Here is a 16,638-nt window from a genome sequence, read left to right as displayed (position 1 = left end):
AACCTCAGTGGAAAAAATCTACTTGCATTTAACCTATTTATACCCCTCATAACATTGTGTACTGTATCACCATCAATCCTCCTTCATTCTCATACACTCCAGGAAATAAAGTGCTAACTTATTCAACCTTTCCCTATAACTCAGGTCCTCCAGACCCAGAAACATCCTCATAAATTTTCTCTGTAACCTTTCAATCTTATTAACAGGTGACCAGAATTGCACACAATATTACAAATTTTACCTCACTAATGTTTTATACAATTTCAATATAACATCCCAATTCTTGTACGCTGTATACTGATTTATGAAGTTCAATGTGCCAAAATGTCTTTCATGACCCTACCTACCTGTGCCACCACTTTTAAGGAACTATAGATCTGTATTCCCAGAACAATTGTTCGACAATACTCTTCAGCACTCAACCATTCACTATGTGCAGTAAGTTCTACTCTTATTTGTCTCCCAAAGTATATCATCTCACACTTGTCTACATTGAAATCCATCTGACATTTTTTAGAAGATCACCTGTGCACCATGAAGCAACTTCCCTGGTGGAAAAAGGGAAGCTAACATATTACTGAATAGTTCAAAGACTAGCAGACTCAGATTGAAATTTGAGCAAAATATACAAGGGGACTCCATGGCAAAATCTATTTCTACATCATAATGTCTTTTGCCCTAAGAAGCACTGGACATAAAATCAATCAGTGTCTTCAAAACAGGATTAGATAGGGTCTTGGGAGAGAATAATTGGTGGGAATTATTGGAAAACAGAGGATGCTACTGATGAGATTGTTCTACTTATAACTAGCATTGTTCCACTTATACATCAAAATATACCGAAATAGTCCTGTGGTTTTTGACTGGAAGAACAGGACCATGAATGTGAATTTGAAGATCACAGTAAGAATTTTGAAACTGAGGAATGCTAGGGTTGCACAGTGGGGAGGTCAGAAATGATGGGTGAGCGGAGAATGACACATATTAGATTATCAAGCTCAGAATTCTGTTTAAACGGAGAGAAGAAGTTGGGAAATCTTGAAATGGCATAGAGGTAAACATAGAACAGAGAACAGTACAGCACAGGAGTAGGCCCTTCAGCCTACAATGATACCAAATAAAACTTCACCTCTTCTGCCTGAACATGAGCTATATCCTCCATTCCCTCTCTGCATATTCATGTGTCTAACGGCCTCATAAGCACCACCGTCAAATCTGCTTCTACCAGTACCCCAGGCAGCCCTACCACTTTCTGTGCAAAAAAAATCTTGCCACAGACATCTCCTTTAACCATACCCTCTCTCACCTTAAATGCATGGATGAGAATTTCACTTGAAGGTAAAATGAGGCTGACTATTGGTGACAATTTTACAGAGGTATGAGTTGGTGGTGTTTACTTAAGTTAATTCATAATTTGGAATTTAAGAATACACAAGTTATAGTTATGATTCCCACAAAACTACTGGATTGTGGAAAAATCTATTTAGTCCACAGATGTTCTTATGAAGGAGATCTGCATCTTTAATCAGCCCTGCCTCTATATAACTCCAAGTCCACCAATGTGGTTAACTCTTAAATGCACTCTGAAAAGGCCCAGCAAGCTACTCACTTTCAGAATATTTGGGATGGGCCATAAATGCTGCACTCGGCATTGATGTTCAGATTGAATTTATTTAAATCTTTACATATATCCCACAATGTGAGGGAGTAAAAATCTTTGCATTATGACTCCATCACAATGTACAGAAGTGTGTATTTATAAATCTAATAGTTTGTAGAAGCTGTCCTGTAACCTGTTGGTCCTAGCTTTAATGCCGCGGTACTGTTTGCCTGACAGAAGCAGCTGAAGCAGTTTATGGTTGGGGTAACTGGTGTCTCCGATGATCTTCCAGATTTTCTTTCTGTACCTGCTGCTGTAAATGTCCTCAATGGAGGGAAGTTCACGTTCACAGATTCGATGGGCTGTCTGTACCACTCTCTGCAGTGCCCAGCGATCAAGGTTGGTGCAGTTTCCATTCCAGGCAGTGATACAGCCAGCTGGGGTGCTCTCAATGATGCTCTCAAGAAATTGAATGAAAAAAAATGTTTGGCAGGTTATTACTAGATCATATCAAGATTGTGAACAATTGGATTCACCAAGAGATGGGTTGAGTGTTCGGGAAGTGGAATTTGTAATGGAATCTGAACCAATGGGGGATTGTTTTTACCAATATTTAATTCTGCTCTTCCAGTAATTGATCCCACAAAGGATGTCAAAACAATATTTTATAATGTAGAGATTAGAATAGTTGTAAGTTTATCAGTAGCATCATTCATATTGGCAGAAGTTTAAAAAAATAAATTATTATAGAAACAGACTCCTGCCCTCTTACCAACTCTGAGTCCATTATTTCAGATTGGCAATTCCAGTAATGAGTGTTGCATTTGGTTGATTTCTTTGTGCACTCTGATAAGACATCTGCATTTGGATTGGGCTTTACCAAGCTTGTCCCTTTTGGGCCAGGATCATTTGCTTTGTATTAATATGTGAGTCTTCTGCTCTTGATCAGGATTTATTGCTTCTTCCTCAGGCAGAGCAATTTGAAATTCTTATATTTAATGTAATGGTTGGATTGAGTGTTGGTAAAACAATGTTATCAGGTTCTGATTGGCCAAGGTCAGATTAAATTTGGATCAGGTTTTAATTTTATATCTGAAACAGACATAAACAGAATTGTAATTGCAGAACGTAGGGAATGTTGGTAAAAATCTGTTTTTTCTTACAATCAAAAATGCTCATTTGTAACCCAACCCACAGGAGATATTGAATGATATATGTGTATTGTGGACATTAATGTGATCCTGGCTTTCTGTTCCACCATCATTTCAATTTTCTCTCACCTCGACAGCTGGGTATTGGTGTCCATTCCGCTGTCTTCTGGCATGTTACTTCCCGTGCACCTTCAATGATGTAGTTTTCAATACAGCCGTAATCAACGGACTCTCCAACATTATACTTGTGTTTAAAGGCAAATACCAAAAATCCATTCACTATGTTTGGTGGAGATGGGCATTTCACTTCTATAGTACAGAAAATAGCTTGTAAGACAAGATTTGCATTTGTGGACTTACCAGTGTTTATCATTATACAAAAGTTCTGGCTATTTTTCCTTTTTGATATATAACACAGTTGTTAGTCATGCCCTGTGCACCAACCCTGTTGATTGTTAAATGTTGCTAGTATATTTTGCTCAGTTTGTATTCAAAGACAAGTTTATTCGGTATCTTGGAACAAAATTATGGGGGAAAAGAACTTTAACTGTTAAAAATTGGTCAGAATGTTAGCAATATAATGAGCCCATAATATAAATCTCTTGCCATTTGCATTACATTCTAGATGAGGTACATTCTAGATTCTTAATGATCTATATTTTAGAGCAACATGGAAAGGATAGAGAGCTGCCATTACACTTAGTCATCAGACATACTTGCCTTTACATTGTGGTGCTTTTGACCAGCTTCCACTGGCTAGGCAGAAGGCTGTCTCATTTCCAAACAAAGCCAGGCCTTTACTGCACTCATACTTGATCGTGTCACCAAAGACAGAAATGTTATAGGGCCGCTGTGCAGAATAAAATACTATTTTCCCATTTATTGGTACAGGTGCAGGTAAACATTGCACAGCTGTGGGAGAGAGTTAAGCATCATTGCATTAAGAGTACAAAGAGTGAACAGTGCCTGCTAAAACTTGTCAAAAGCTACCTGAATTATTAGACTTATTTTCCTTGCAGAGTATCTTAGATGTCTACCCGCTACTAGTTTCATACAACATCCTACAATACTGACATATCACTTTACAGTCAGTTTAAATATTCCTTTCTTTTATTGCCAGTTCAGAAGATGCCACTTGTTGGTTTAGAAGATGGACAGTTGAACTTCTCCCACTATTTTGCTAATCATGGGCATAAATTATTTTCTATCCATCCTTCATATCTCCCAAATGTACCTCTCTCCTGATAAATTAAATCAAACAGTGATTCTGAGCAAAGATGGGATGCACACCTGAGGTCAGTGTTCCTTCAGAGTGGATACCTAACCTATGGTCAGAATTGGGACTGTACACTACACCAGGAATGAATTTCCCCCATGCTCTCATTTCTAAACCATCAAATAATCTTGACAAGAATTAGTAACCACAATTGCCATCTTCAATCCACCAATATCATTCTTAGCTCCCCCCAACTCAAGCTCATCTGGACTTGTGGATCAAATCCTGCTCTATAGTTTCATAAGCCTGCAAATCATGTGGAGAAAAAGCCCCGAGCCTGCAGCCAACCTGGATTCTTGGGCCTTCCATCCAAAACATCACCACACCCAACCATGGACCCACCTTCACCCCATGTCATGTGATCTATCCTTACCCTTGTTAAAATCCAAGCCACTGTTTTATAATTAACACCAAGTATATCCCAGAAACTAATGGTCCATTGTCTTTATCCACAGAGAAAGACCTAAATTCAACTCTTCCCTAATTATTGTTTTTTTTAACTCAAGAACTGTTGTAAAAAGGCATTTTTCTCTGCCCTTAGTAAAGGAATTAACCTCACTGTTTAACATGAATACTAAATGCTTACGTTCACAGAATTGTTGCTGATCACTCCAAGTCCCATCAGCCAGGCAGGTGCTGTTGCGTTTGCCTCTAAAAATGAACCTGAGCAAGTAAAATTGGGATTTTCAGCTATTAAACAGAGCAGAGAAAACAATGGATATTTTGTAACTCACCATGGCATCTCTGCCACTTGTCATGAATATGTCAGAATATTAATTGTGGTGTAGTGGGAAACACTCACTTCGGAGCCAAATAATGATTTCTGGTTCAAGACGCATTTCAGGGACTTTAAAACAAAATTGTGGGTTAATTCTGCAGTGAATTTGTTAGGGAATATTGCAATTCAGAGAACATGTGTTTTAGATGAGATAACGGTTAAACCTCTATACAATCTTCTACAGTAACAGTTGCCTTATTAAATTAATGAATACAAAATAAAAACTTGGAGGAGCTTAGGAGGATTAATGGCGCCTAACGGCGACTCTTTTGCTTGCATCTTTGGAAGCAGCTCTATTTCCGTCTTTAACATCTTTATTTTTCCCTTTCAGGATTCTTTTGAAGACCCTAACCTGGAGTTACACGCTGACTACAGTTCTTTGCGGGAATGGGACCTGCTCTCAGGGTTTCACAACCAGCTGTTATTCGTTGTGCCAAGGGCTCGGCCTAAGAGCTCAACTTGCCTTTGGAGGGCCGAGATCTCGTGGCTCTGGAGACGGGCGGATGGAAGGTTGGTGTCTGGGCAGATTGGTATGTTGTGAGAGATAGAAGATCTAAGGCTGTGTGCCCAGAGACCCGAGATCTTTGGGCACAGAGCTCAGAAAAAACGATGCAATGGACTTTTAGCATCGTAAACCAGTGAGTTGTTTATGATGTCTCCCCTCTCGCTGTGAAACAGAGACATCTCTTTCTCCCTTATTAAGGAGAGAGAGAGCCTGTGGTACGTCGAATACCAGGTGAACAAGTAGTCTTTGGAGTTCTGCAAGTCTGTGTCTTTGCTGTTGCTTTGCTCACACTTGAGTGCTCAGTGACGGGTGCCGGTGTTTTTTTTTGCTGGTGGGGGAGGGGGATCATTGCTGCCGGTTACACTCAGGAGGGAAGGGAGCTGAGGAGGACTTTGGAGTTTTAACATTTAACTGTCATTAATTCTTTGGGGGCACTCCTCTGTTTTCGTGGATGGTTGCAAAGAGAAAGCATTTCAGGATGTGTATTGTATACCTTTCTCTGACATTAAATGTACCTTTGAAACCTTAAATGTACGTTGAAACAAGCCCAGATGCAGTACTCTAAAATGTCCTGTATTATTTAGGAGGAGAGCATCAGAGTACTCTGTGGTGTTCTAAGTTTACATCACCAACATCACTGAAAGCACGAGATTGTTGCTTGTAGGATAGCGGTATTGACAAATTAACATGCATCTTCATAAAGGGTAGGACAAGGGAACACAAACCTATCCTCATCAAGGGATCAGAAGTGGAAAGAGTGAGCAATTTCAAGTTCCTGGGTGTCAAGATCTCTGAGGATCTAACCTGGTCCCAACATATCGATGCAGCTATTTTCAGCATTATTGTTAGATACTGTACATCGCCAATTTAGGCCATCAGAAGTGTCTGAAGTCTTATTTCTAGTTATAATTTTTCCCTATGAACCAAAACTCATTATTACTCCCACATAAATCACAAGGTACTACTGATCAGTAAAACATATTCAAAATCATAGAAACATTAAATAAAATTAGATGATGACCTGTTGTAGGTTGGAACAGTGTCTTATGAATAATCTTCTCTTTATAAAAAAATTATTTTCAGAGATTTATTTTGCCTTGTCAATCCTTTCAATGTTTTCCTCTATATAGCACAAAACCAAATTGATTTCTAAAATATGTGGGCTGTAGGAATCATTTCTAAATAAAATATTTCTAAAAACATTTATTTGCTAATTATAATGTCAGTATAAACACTGTACCTTGAAAACAAGTAAATGGAGAATATCTGTGCTTATGTAAAAGATAAAGTAACGGCTGCAAAACTGGGAACTGACTTTTCTGCCATTGGAACCCAAGAAGGTCCATTCCCTATGTATTAATGTCAAAAAGGAGGTGACAACCTCACGATGTAAGGCATGGAAATGGCCTGCAGTATGACCTTTCAGCCTTTCCTGCTTCACTTTTGTAAATCACAGCTCTTTGGATAGCACCCTAGCCTCTATTTTGAGAACCTGTACATTTCAATCCCAGATAAGAAAACTGAGAAGAAAATTTGTGGTTTTCTTTTCAGTTCTGAGAGTCTTCAGTACTAAGAGAACACAGCACTGATGAAGGCATCGAAGATACACTTTAAAGATTCTATGATCACTTATCTTCAGTCTCCTTGTCAATTTTTATCCCCATTCAAGATTTCAACAGCGCCTCTTTCACCTCATATGGTTGAAGAAGTTTGGTATGGGCCCCCAACTCCTAAGAATTTTCTACAGGGGCACAATTGAGAGCATCCTGACTGGCTGCATCACTGCCTGGTATGGGAACTGTACTTCCCTCAATCCCAGGACTCTGCAGAGAGTGGTGTGGACAACCCAGCACATCTGTAGATGTGAACTTCCCACTATTCAGGACATTTACAAAGACAAGTGTGTAAAAAGGGCCCGAAGGATCATTGAGGACCTGAGTCACCCCAACCACAAATTGTTCCAACTGCTACTGTGCAGGAAATGGTACCACAACATAAAAGCTACATCCACATCAGACTGCTTAACTCATGCTGACACAACTGTATTTCTTTGTTATATTGATTACCCTGTTGTACATACTATTTATTATAAATTACTCTAAATTGCACATTTAGACAGATGTAACAGAGATTTTTACTCCTCATGTATATGAAGGATGTAAATAATAAAGTCAATTCATTCAATTCATAAAGCATATTATTTGATTCAAGTCCTTTGCTACATTTGGGACTTTGCTGTGTGCAAGTTTGCCATTATATTAACTATATTTAACATGCAGTTGCTGCATGTTAAATATACATCAGTTGTCCTGAACTTCAGTGCTGTGGATGGATATGAGGCCAGAGATCTAGGCTTACAAAAATGGAAGTGGTCTTGATGCTTTTCCTGTGCCTAGAGCAGCTTCATATGTTTGAGCCACTAACTTTCAAGCCTGTTACTGCTCAGTAATCATAAGGTTCTACAACTAGCTAATAGTTTGACAGGAGTTGGACTTAAATCCAGGGTGCAATTCAAATGTGTTCCAGTGAGTTGGGAGCCATCCACATTTACACAACTGATTGGCTTGAATACTTTGGATTACCCTCTGTTTCTTCCAGTTCCAATGGATGTGGGTGGAATCAGGATGTTGTAAAAGAGATAAAGGAAAACTGGCCCTGTAACAGTGCATGTAAGATACTTAATAGTACAAGTAAATGATATCTAATATGCTCTGTTCCAATAGAATTGGTGACCTCAAGCATTGGGACTCCATACACTGAGCAAAAATAGCATTTGCTCTTTCTAAATATGACACAGAAGGGAATCTCTATTCTTTTTGCTTTACATATTCCTGCAACTGCACAGATCATGCAGAATTTTAAATCAAGAAATGATAGAAAATTAATGGGGCAGCAGAGGTAGCATAGTTGTTAGTACAACACTTTATAGTATTGTTGATCCAGGTTCAGTTCCCTCCACCGTCTGCAAAAGAGTTTGTATGTTCTCCCTGTGACCACATGGGTTTCCTCCAAGTGCTCCAGTTTCCTCCCACAGTCCAAAGACAAACTAGTTGGTAGGTTCCATGATTAAAATAGGAATAAATCAGGAGATTGGGACGGTGTGACGTGAAGGGCTAGAAGGGCCTATTCCACACTGTATCTCAATAAATAAATAAAATAAAAGGGATCAAACTACCTCAGAAAACATCTCCCTTTTGGCCAATCAAACATTTTGCATTTATTATATCTGCTCAGCTGTATTTCATTAGGAGTTTGGGAAGATTTGGTATGTCTCCGAAAAATAGTTGAAAATTCTGACAAATGTACTGTGAGGAGCATTCTAACTGGCTGCATCACCATTTGGTATGGGGGAAGGGCTACCGGACAGGATTGAAGTAAGCTTCAGAGAGTTGTAAACGTAGTCAGCTCCATCATGGCCTCTTCAAGGAGTGATGCCTCAAAATAGTGGCATCCATCGTTAAGGACCCTCAATACGCAGGTCATGCCTTGTTCTGATTGCTGCCATCAGGAAGGAGGTACAGAAGTGTGAAGGCACACACTCAACAATTCAGAAATAGCCTCTTCCCCTCTGCCACCGGATTTCTGAATTGACGTTGAACTTATGAACACTACCTCACTAATTTTTTTATTTTTATTTTTTCACTCCATCTATATATGTATATACGTATATATATATGCATATAAATGTATATACATATACGTGTGTGTGTATATATATATACACACACACACACACACACACATTCTTACTGTCATTCACAGTTTTTTTCTCTATTATTATGTACTGCATTGTACTGCTGTTGCAAAGCCAACAAACTTCATGATCTATCCTGGTGATATTAAACCAGATTTTGATTCTGCCTGCCATGGAAGTTGTTGCGTATAGTGTAGCAGAATAGATCAGACTGAAAATCTGTGTTCCCTTCTTTCCTTTACTCTCACAGTTTCAATGCTCCACAAGGAGAATCCAGCACTATACAAGAGTAGGAGAAAGTCAGGTTATATCCTTCAGTACCTCAGCAGGGAACATGCACACATGCTATGAGTCCTTTCTGCTATGGACTTCAAAAAGCTGTTTGGCAGTGAATACTATGCAATACACAAAAGGATCTTCAGGCATCTATGTATAACCTGTTGATCAATCCAATCAGCAGACTGCTGAAAGAATGTAAATTTAAATGCTTTTATTCAAAATATTAAAGTTATGGCTTGTACACCTTTGGCTTATTTCCAAATATATGCTGCTTCTCTTCAACTGGAAATGTTGAGCATTAGGCACATGGCCAAGTGGTTAAGGCATTGGACTTGCGACCTGAAGGTCGTGAGTTTGAGCCCCAGCCGAGACAACATGTGTCCTTGAGCAAGACACTTAATCACACATTGCTCTGCGACGACACTGGTGCCAAGCTGTATAGGTCCTAATGCCCTTCCCTTGGACAACATTGGTGTCGTCGAGAGGGGAGACTTGCAGCATGGGCAACTGCTGGTCTTCCATACAACCTTGCCCAGGCCTGCACCCTGGAGAGTGAAGACTTCCAGGTGCAGATCCATGGTCTCGCAAGACTAATGGATGCCTTTAATAAACATCAAGAAAGATTTTGGTCTGGAGGTTTTATGGTGTCTTCCTGAAAGGACCAGTACTAGCAGACAGGTTGTTCAGTAAGGATTCAAAGCTGGGATCTAATAGTCTTGTAATGTTCTCAGGACATGAGTTTTTTATGGTAATTTTGAAAATGTTATACATATCAGGACTTTAGCATTGCCTTTCTGAAATTGCATTTCAGTCATTTATGAAATTGTCACATTATTATAAATAGAATTGAGTGAAATACTGTAGCTGTATGTTAATATGTGTTCTTCTATAGCATATTGACTGAAGTTGCCTTGGTGTTCAATAATTTCATGCCTCCTGTCACTGACTCATTGGAAAAGCTATTGTTAAAAACGAAGAATAAAACCACTTCATCAATAAAATTCAGGGGGTGTAAACCTAAGAAACAAATATTTTCATCACTATTAAAATGGATGAAATAAATGAACTACTGCAACTTAAATGGACAATTGTTAGTTTAGCAATGAGTTATTTAACGCAACTTTCTAGAGAAGCTGAGACTGAAATAATCGTCTGAAATGAGATTGTAATCTAAATCATCATTTTAGTTTCTTTCTACTAATAGTATCCACTCTCAACCAAAATACATCGTCAATCTAGTCAAAGGACATGATATAGGTTTAGAAGTTTACTTGCAGAGAAAATGATCCAGAAGAAAAAGGACATTCTGAAAATTATTATTCTTTATACTAAGTGGACCATATATATTATATGTGATTAAATTGATAGGAAGGTCCTAGTTCCCTTAAGCAGAGAGGTCAGTAACTTAAGATATTGATTTCAGAGCATAAAACATAAGAAGTAAGAGGAGATGTGGCCTTTCAGTTCTCCAAGCCTGCTCTGTTATTTAGTGTGATTATGACTGAATTTGGTCTATTGTCCACTTTAATATCCAGAAATCTATTGACCTCTGCTTTGAATGCAATCAGTGATTGACCCTTTACCTGGGCTCCATGGATCCCTTGCTTAAAGGTATTGGTCCATGGCATAAAAAGGGTTGGGAACCCATGCTTTACAAAATGTCAAGGTAGAGATTTTACAAAAATCACCACACCCTGAGTGTCGTCTTAGTACTAGATGACTTATCCCTTACTACTAGACACAGTCAACCTGAGAAAGACTCCATTATTCCTTCTCTTTGTTCTCTGTCAATCAATGTGCAATCCATGCCAATGTAGTGCTCCTGATTTCAGGTGAACAAGTTCACCATCTCTCTGATTAATCCAAACCTTCTAAAAATTCCAACACACCACAGTCACTGATTTCCTCCTTCATTAACTCTACAAGACACATCCTTTTTCTTATATTAAGTGCAATCATGAACAATAGCCAGATCAGAAATGCTGATCAAGTCAACTAGTTCCCAAAGAGAACTCTGATAGGCCTATCAGATGGTTCACTGCTGCTCAGCGATAGAACACAAAAAAAATCATATGTACAATTAAGAAACATTAAACAGATGGTAGAAATACTGGAGCCTTAAAAAGATTTCATCATAAATCTGCATCAATTCTGCTCAGTCAAATTATTATTTAGTATTTTGTTACCGCATCCTTTAAGATACCAGCATTTTCCACAACCACTAATATTGGTCCAATAATACAGTGACAGCGAAAATGATATTGTTGTATCTGAACCCAATTTTTTTCAAAGGGAATTAAGAAGAAATGAGGGGCATATTGCTTATGGTACAAAAACACAAAATGCAGGAGAAGGAGTGGTATCCTTTCAGGAGACAGTGTGGAAGGAAGTACAGTCAAAATCACTGTGAACATTAAATTTGCCTGCTTCAGGTAAGCTACATCCATGTGCCCCTTTCCCATTCTTTAAGTTTTTTTTTCCAGCATTTTTTTTTCTGATGACAGATTTAAAGCATCAGCAATTTTAAACTTTGGTTATGATATATTGGAAAACATTAAAGTATATGACAGTGTTAAAAGAAATTTTGTACAGTCATTAAAATAAATATTAGTCAAGTTTCAAAATTATACCCATCTTTAGGGTACAAAACACACCCAACCATGGATTTTAGGAGAAAGTATCGATAGTTTTAAATTCAAAGAAAAACAATATAACCTTGTCAGTAAAGGTTGTAAACCTGAGGATTGGAAGTGTTTGGGAAATTAAGCAAAGGTTGACCAAAGAATTTATTTAAAGAAAGGGAAAATGGAATATGAGACTAAACAAGCAAGAAACATAAAAATAAACTATAAAACAATAGATAATGGAAGGGTTAGGGGGAAATTGACTTTCTATTATATCCGAAGTGTGCAAAAAATAATTCTGGTTCTCACAGCCTAAAATGGTGGTAAAAGTAGAAGCTGTCATCATGTTTTGAAAATAATTTGATGTGTAGTATTAGGGTGCAAAGGAAATTCAGGAAATCAGATTAAACTCAAATGTCCTTGGTTGGCCGTCATGGACCCATGGGCTAAATTAGGAGTTCCAACTGTTTTTATGCCATGGACCAATACTATTAAACAAGGGGTTAGTGGACCCCAGGCTGGGGACTCCTGGGCAAAATAGACTATTTCCACATCATAGAGTTGGAAGATGATTATCATTAAGTTGTCATACATTGTCTGCATAGTACCTACCCTTCATTACAATGATAGTAAACCTGTTTTCCAAACTGGAACTCCGTTGCTTGTACTTCTCCATTCTCCAACATTTTTGGAACTGGACACGATCTTGCTTTCATGGAAAGAAAATACATATCTCTAAATTATTTAACATTCTTTTCATTTTATAGAACTAACCAATCTTTTGTAGTTGATAAACTTTTATAGAATAATTAATTCCCGGATATGAGTTTGATTCTACTGTTAAGCTGTCCTAACAATGAAAAATTATGATCTAAAGATTGGTTGAAACCATAGGTACTGATATATGATCAATTATCTCCTAATTTACTGACTTCTGCAAGGGAGCTATGAAGGTGACCTTAAAACTTGGGTCAAAGTATCTTGTTAGAGACCGTGATTCTGGCCAACCATCCTAAAAATCCATCTAATCTCCTTGAGGACAGAAATCTGCAAATCTAAGTTGATACTTTTTTGTATGTGACTCTAGATCTATTGATGTAGCTGACTCTGAAGCCACATATGTGTTCTTAATCATTTCCTAATTTTGAATGGGCAATAAATGTGATGTTTGATCATATTGGCTACATCCCCGAGCAGAAATAACTTAATCCAATTTTTTTCTTTGTTGTCTGGTATAATTTATGTACCGGTATAATGTATATTTATGTTCTGTGTGTTATGTTTTCGAGTGGCAAGGTAGCATAGTGGTTTGCATAGTGTCATTACAGTGCCAATGATCACCAGTCAGGGTTCAATTCCCGCTGCTGCCTGTAAGAAGTTTGCACATTTTGAAAGTGCATATTTCATGAATAAATAAAACAGAAAAAGTTAGAAACTTCTTTTATTTTCGAATCTCTGGTTACCACATTGTATATGTGTTCAACTCTCCCTCTTGGGCAGTTGTTGTTTTATGTTATAAGCCCCTTCCAACATGGTTCCCTTCCCGCAATCTTCATTTGGGTCAGATCATTATTTGTTGAGGCAGTTCATTCAGGAACAGTTCATTCATGCTCCTCATCCTATTAGAATGGGGAGTCACCTGCTTCTAGTATCTTGCCTACCATTGTGTAATGTGGTAGCGTGGTATCCACAGTTAGGATAGGTGGTCCTGAAACCTCTCTGATTTGTTTTAGGGAGTCTTCTAACCATTCTTCAAAACTTCATAGCCTTCGATTTTGGAATTGCAAAGTCCAAGATTACAAATCAGGGGGAACTTATTTGTTCCTATACAAATTAGTATTAAAAGCTAAAGATTAGCTTTATTTGTCACATGTATGGCAAAACAGTGAAATGTGTCTCTTTACATCAATGATCAATAGTGTCCAAGGACTGCACAGGGTCATACTTCCAATACCAACATAGCATACCAATAACTTACTAATTCTAACCCGTACATCTTTGGAACCTGGGAGGAAACTGTCCACCCAGAGGAAACCCAGATAGTCACGAGGAGAACATACAAGCTCCTTACAGACATTGGTGGGAATTGAACCCTGATTAGCGATCACTGACACCATACAGCATTGTACTGCCCTTGACTGCATTCTGCAGGTGCTGGAAACCCAAGGTAAATGATGTGAATAATCAGCATGTGAGGAGATTCTTGAGCGAGAGAGAGAGAAAAAAAACAGCTCAATGAACTGCGATCAGAACAGGAACAAGTTACAGATGTAAATGTCAAGGTGAAATGGGATAGGGAGGTGAAAACACAAAGGAAGTTTTGTGATAGCAGAGAGAAATTAACTGGCAAAAGTATGTTGATACAAAGCAGTATTGAGATTAGTGAGTGAAGATATCTTGCCTGGAACAAACAAGGTTTGGCAGTTGCTGCTTAAACCTTGTTTGTTCTAGCAATTGCCAAACCCTTTTACATAGAAGTATTTTTGTCTTCCTTTTCCTTAACTGTGGCATATCCTCTGCAATGGTTGATAGGGTTCTGAACCGATTCTCTATAATTTCTGTCCAACTGTTCTCTCCCCTTCTCCTTCCATCCAGAACAAAGATGTATGGCCCTTTAACCTCACCTTACATCCCAATTGCTTCCTCCTTAGATTCCACCACTAGACACATTGTCCCTCCTCCCACCTTTTTTCATTTTAAGATTTCAGATTTAGATTTATTTGTCACTTATGCATTGAAACATACAGTGCAATGTATCATTTGCATTAACAAGCAACACATCCAAGGAATGCTGGGGGCATTCTGAAGCGACTGTTCTGATTTTGTTCACACTTTCACTGTTTCCCCTCTCATGGACCTCTCCCACGTTAGTCACAATAGGTGCAGTAACTGCACTTTGACCACTTCCATTCACTCCATCCAAAGACACAAAGAGTCCATGCCTGACTGAGGAAATGCTTAACCAGCAATGTACTTGCACTGCCATTTTAATGTATTGCATGTTGTGTTTACAGGAGATGCCAAATACAGAGTGGGTAGTTGGTTTGCTGAACACATCTGCAAGGGTGATCAAGAGCTTTTGGTCACCAATCACTTCAATTCTCAGCCCCACTTCCACTCTAACCTCTCTGTCTCCGGCTTCCAACATTGTTCTGACAATGCTCAATATTAATTCAAAGAGCAGCACACATCTTCTGTCTCGGTATGTTGCTGCCCTTGGGATTTAATATTAACATTTAATATTCACAGGTAACCACCCCTTTTGTCTCTGTGAAGATGTGGCTTTATCTTTCAGTTTCCGTTTGTTTATTTTCTCTTGAGTACCTAATTGCTATTTTGAAAGTAATTGTCTCTGACAACTCTGGGCAGTGCACTATCACAACATTTTCTCAGTTCCCTCAGGTACCTCACCCTCCCCCCCGAACTTTATTCACACTTGTTTTTATACTTTTCTGGTTTGATGAAGGGTCCTTGGTTTCAAACATCATCTCTTCTTTTCTTCCCATTGATATTGATGTCCTGAAGAAGGGTCTCAGCCTGAAATGTCAATTGGTTATTTTGTGTGTGTTGTTTTGGATTTCCAACATCTGCAGACTTTCTTGTGTTTCCATAGATACTGTATGGCTTGCTAAGTGTTCCAGGATTTTCTGCTTTTATTTCTGATTTCTGGTGTCTGCTACATTACGTTGTCATTAACCATTTACCCTCCAACCTCCCATTACTGCCCAAGAAATGGCAAGTGTTGAGTGCAGGAGGCTATGAAGTACTTTACTGAAAGATGAGGTGCTGTCCTTCACACTTTTGTAAGGAAGAAGCTGCCTAACCTCAGAAACAATTGGAATTGCAGATAAAGATTTTTTTTTGTATACTTACGTTCACACCGGAGTTTAGGCCTGCTCCAAATGCCAGTCTTCGGACAAACAAGCTTGTTGTAACCAAATCCTGCATATCCAGTGTTACAGGAGTATACTGCTTCTTCACCAGGTTCATAGACTTTCTTCCCATTCATAACATGTCCATTTTTGAGCTCGGGTGGTCTGCCACATGCTACAGAGAAGGAAAGAATCATCATGATTTTCTCTGCAAAATATTTATTTCTTTTCCATATATTTTCTCCCTTTCAAGTTGCCCTCTTATCCAACATCACACATCGCTCTCACCAAAAGAACAGAGGAAAATACAATAAAGGAAGACCTTTCTGTCCATCGAGTCTGTTCATCATTACATTAAAAGCTTAGATTCTTCCAAATGATGTACTCTGAGGATTGAATGAACAAGATATTCAGTTCCCTTGACTCAATTAATTAATAATCCTCACCCTCAGTTCCTCTTTGCCACTGATCTCCATGTCAATGGATCATTGATGTGTCCAAAATTGTTTCATTCTCACCCTTTGTTCATTGACTGAGCATCTACACCCCTCCAGGAAAGGGAGTTCCAAAGATGCTCAGCCTTCCAAGTGAAGGTATTTAGTCTCTTTTGATTTTAAATGATGGGCATTTTATTGCAAATCAGAGTGCTCTCTTATCTCAGGTTGTTTTTGTAATATCTCACCAAGGATTATGTAGATACAGGATATACAAGCTTTCTATGCTGTGAGTTCAGGGGCAGGTCAACAGGATAAGTTACAACATAAAAGGCAGACAAAATCAAAAAGGGTGAATGCAGGACTGAAGGTGTTATATTTGAATCTACACAGTATATGGAATAAAATAGATTAACTTGAAGCAC

At 38.5% G+C, this 16,638-nt stretch overlaps 1 protein-coding gene across 1 annotated transcript in view; it reads right to left on the bottom strand.

Annotated features, from left to right (window-relative positions):
• LOC140187111 (beta-2-glycoprotein 1-like) overlaps nucleotides 1-16,638 on the bottom strand; it is a 44,621-nt gene that overhangs the window by 17,029 nt on the left and 10,954 nt on the right. The window contains exons 2-6 of the mRNA XM_072242071.1: nucleotides 15,781-15,954; nucleotides 12,520-12,616; nucleotides 4,614-4,690; nucleotides 3,472-3,663; nucleotides 2,881-3,060 (exon numbers count right to left, since the gene is read on the bottom strand). Of these exons, the coding sequence (XP_072098172.1) occupies nucleotides 2,881-3,060; nucleotides 3,472-3,663; nucleotides 4,614-4,690; nucleotides 12,520-12,616; nucleotides 15,781-15,954 (720 nt within the window). The remainder of the gene's footprint in view (nucleotides 1-2,880; nucleotides 3,061-3,471; nucleotides 3,664-4,613; nucleotides 4,691-12,519; nucleotides 12,617-15,780; nucleotides 15,955-16,638) is intronic.

Source organism: Mobula birostris, chromosome 24 (genome assembly GCF_030028105.1).
Source record: "Mobula birostris isolate sMobBir1 chromosome 24, sMobBir1.hap1, whole genome shotgun sequence".
NCBI classification, from domain to species: domain Eukaryota; kingdom Metazoa; phylum Chordata; class Chondrichthyes; order Myliobatiformes; family Myliobatidae; genus Mobula; species Mobula birostris.
This window is presented reverse-complemented; position numbering and strand designations above follow the sequence as displayed.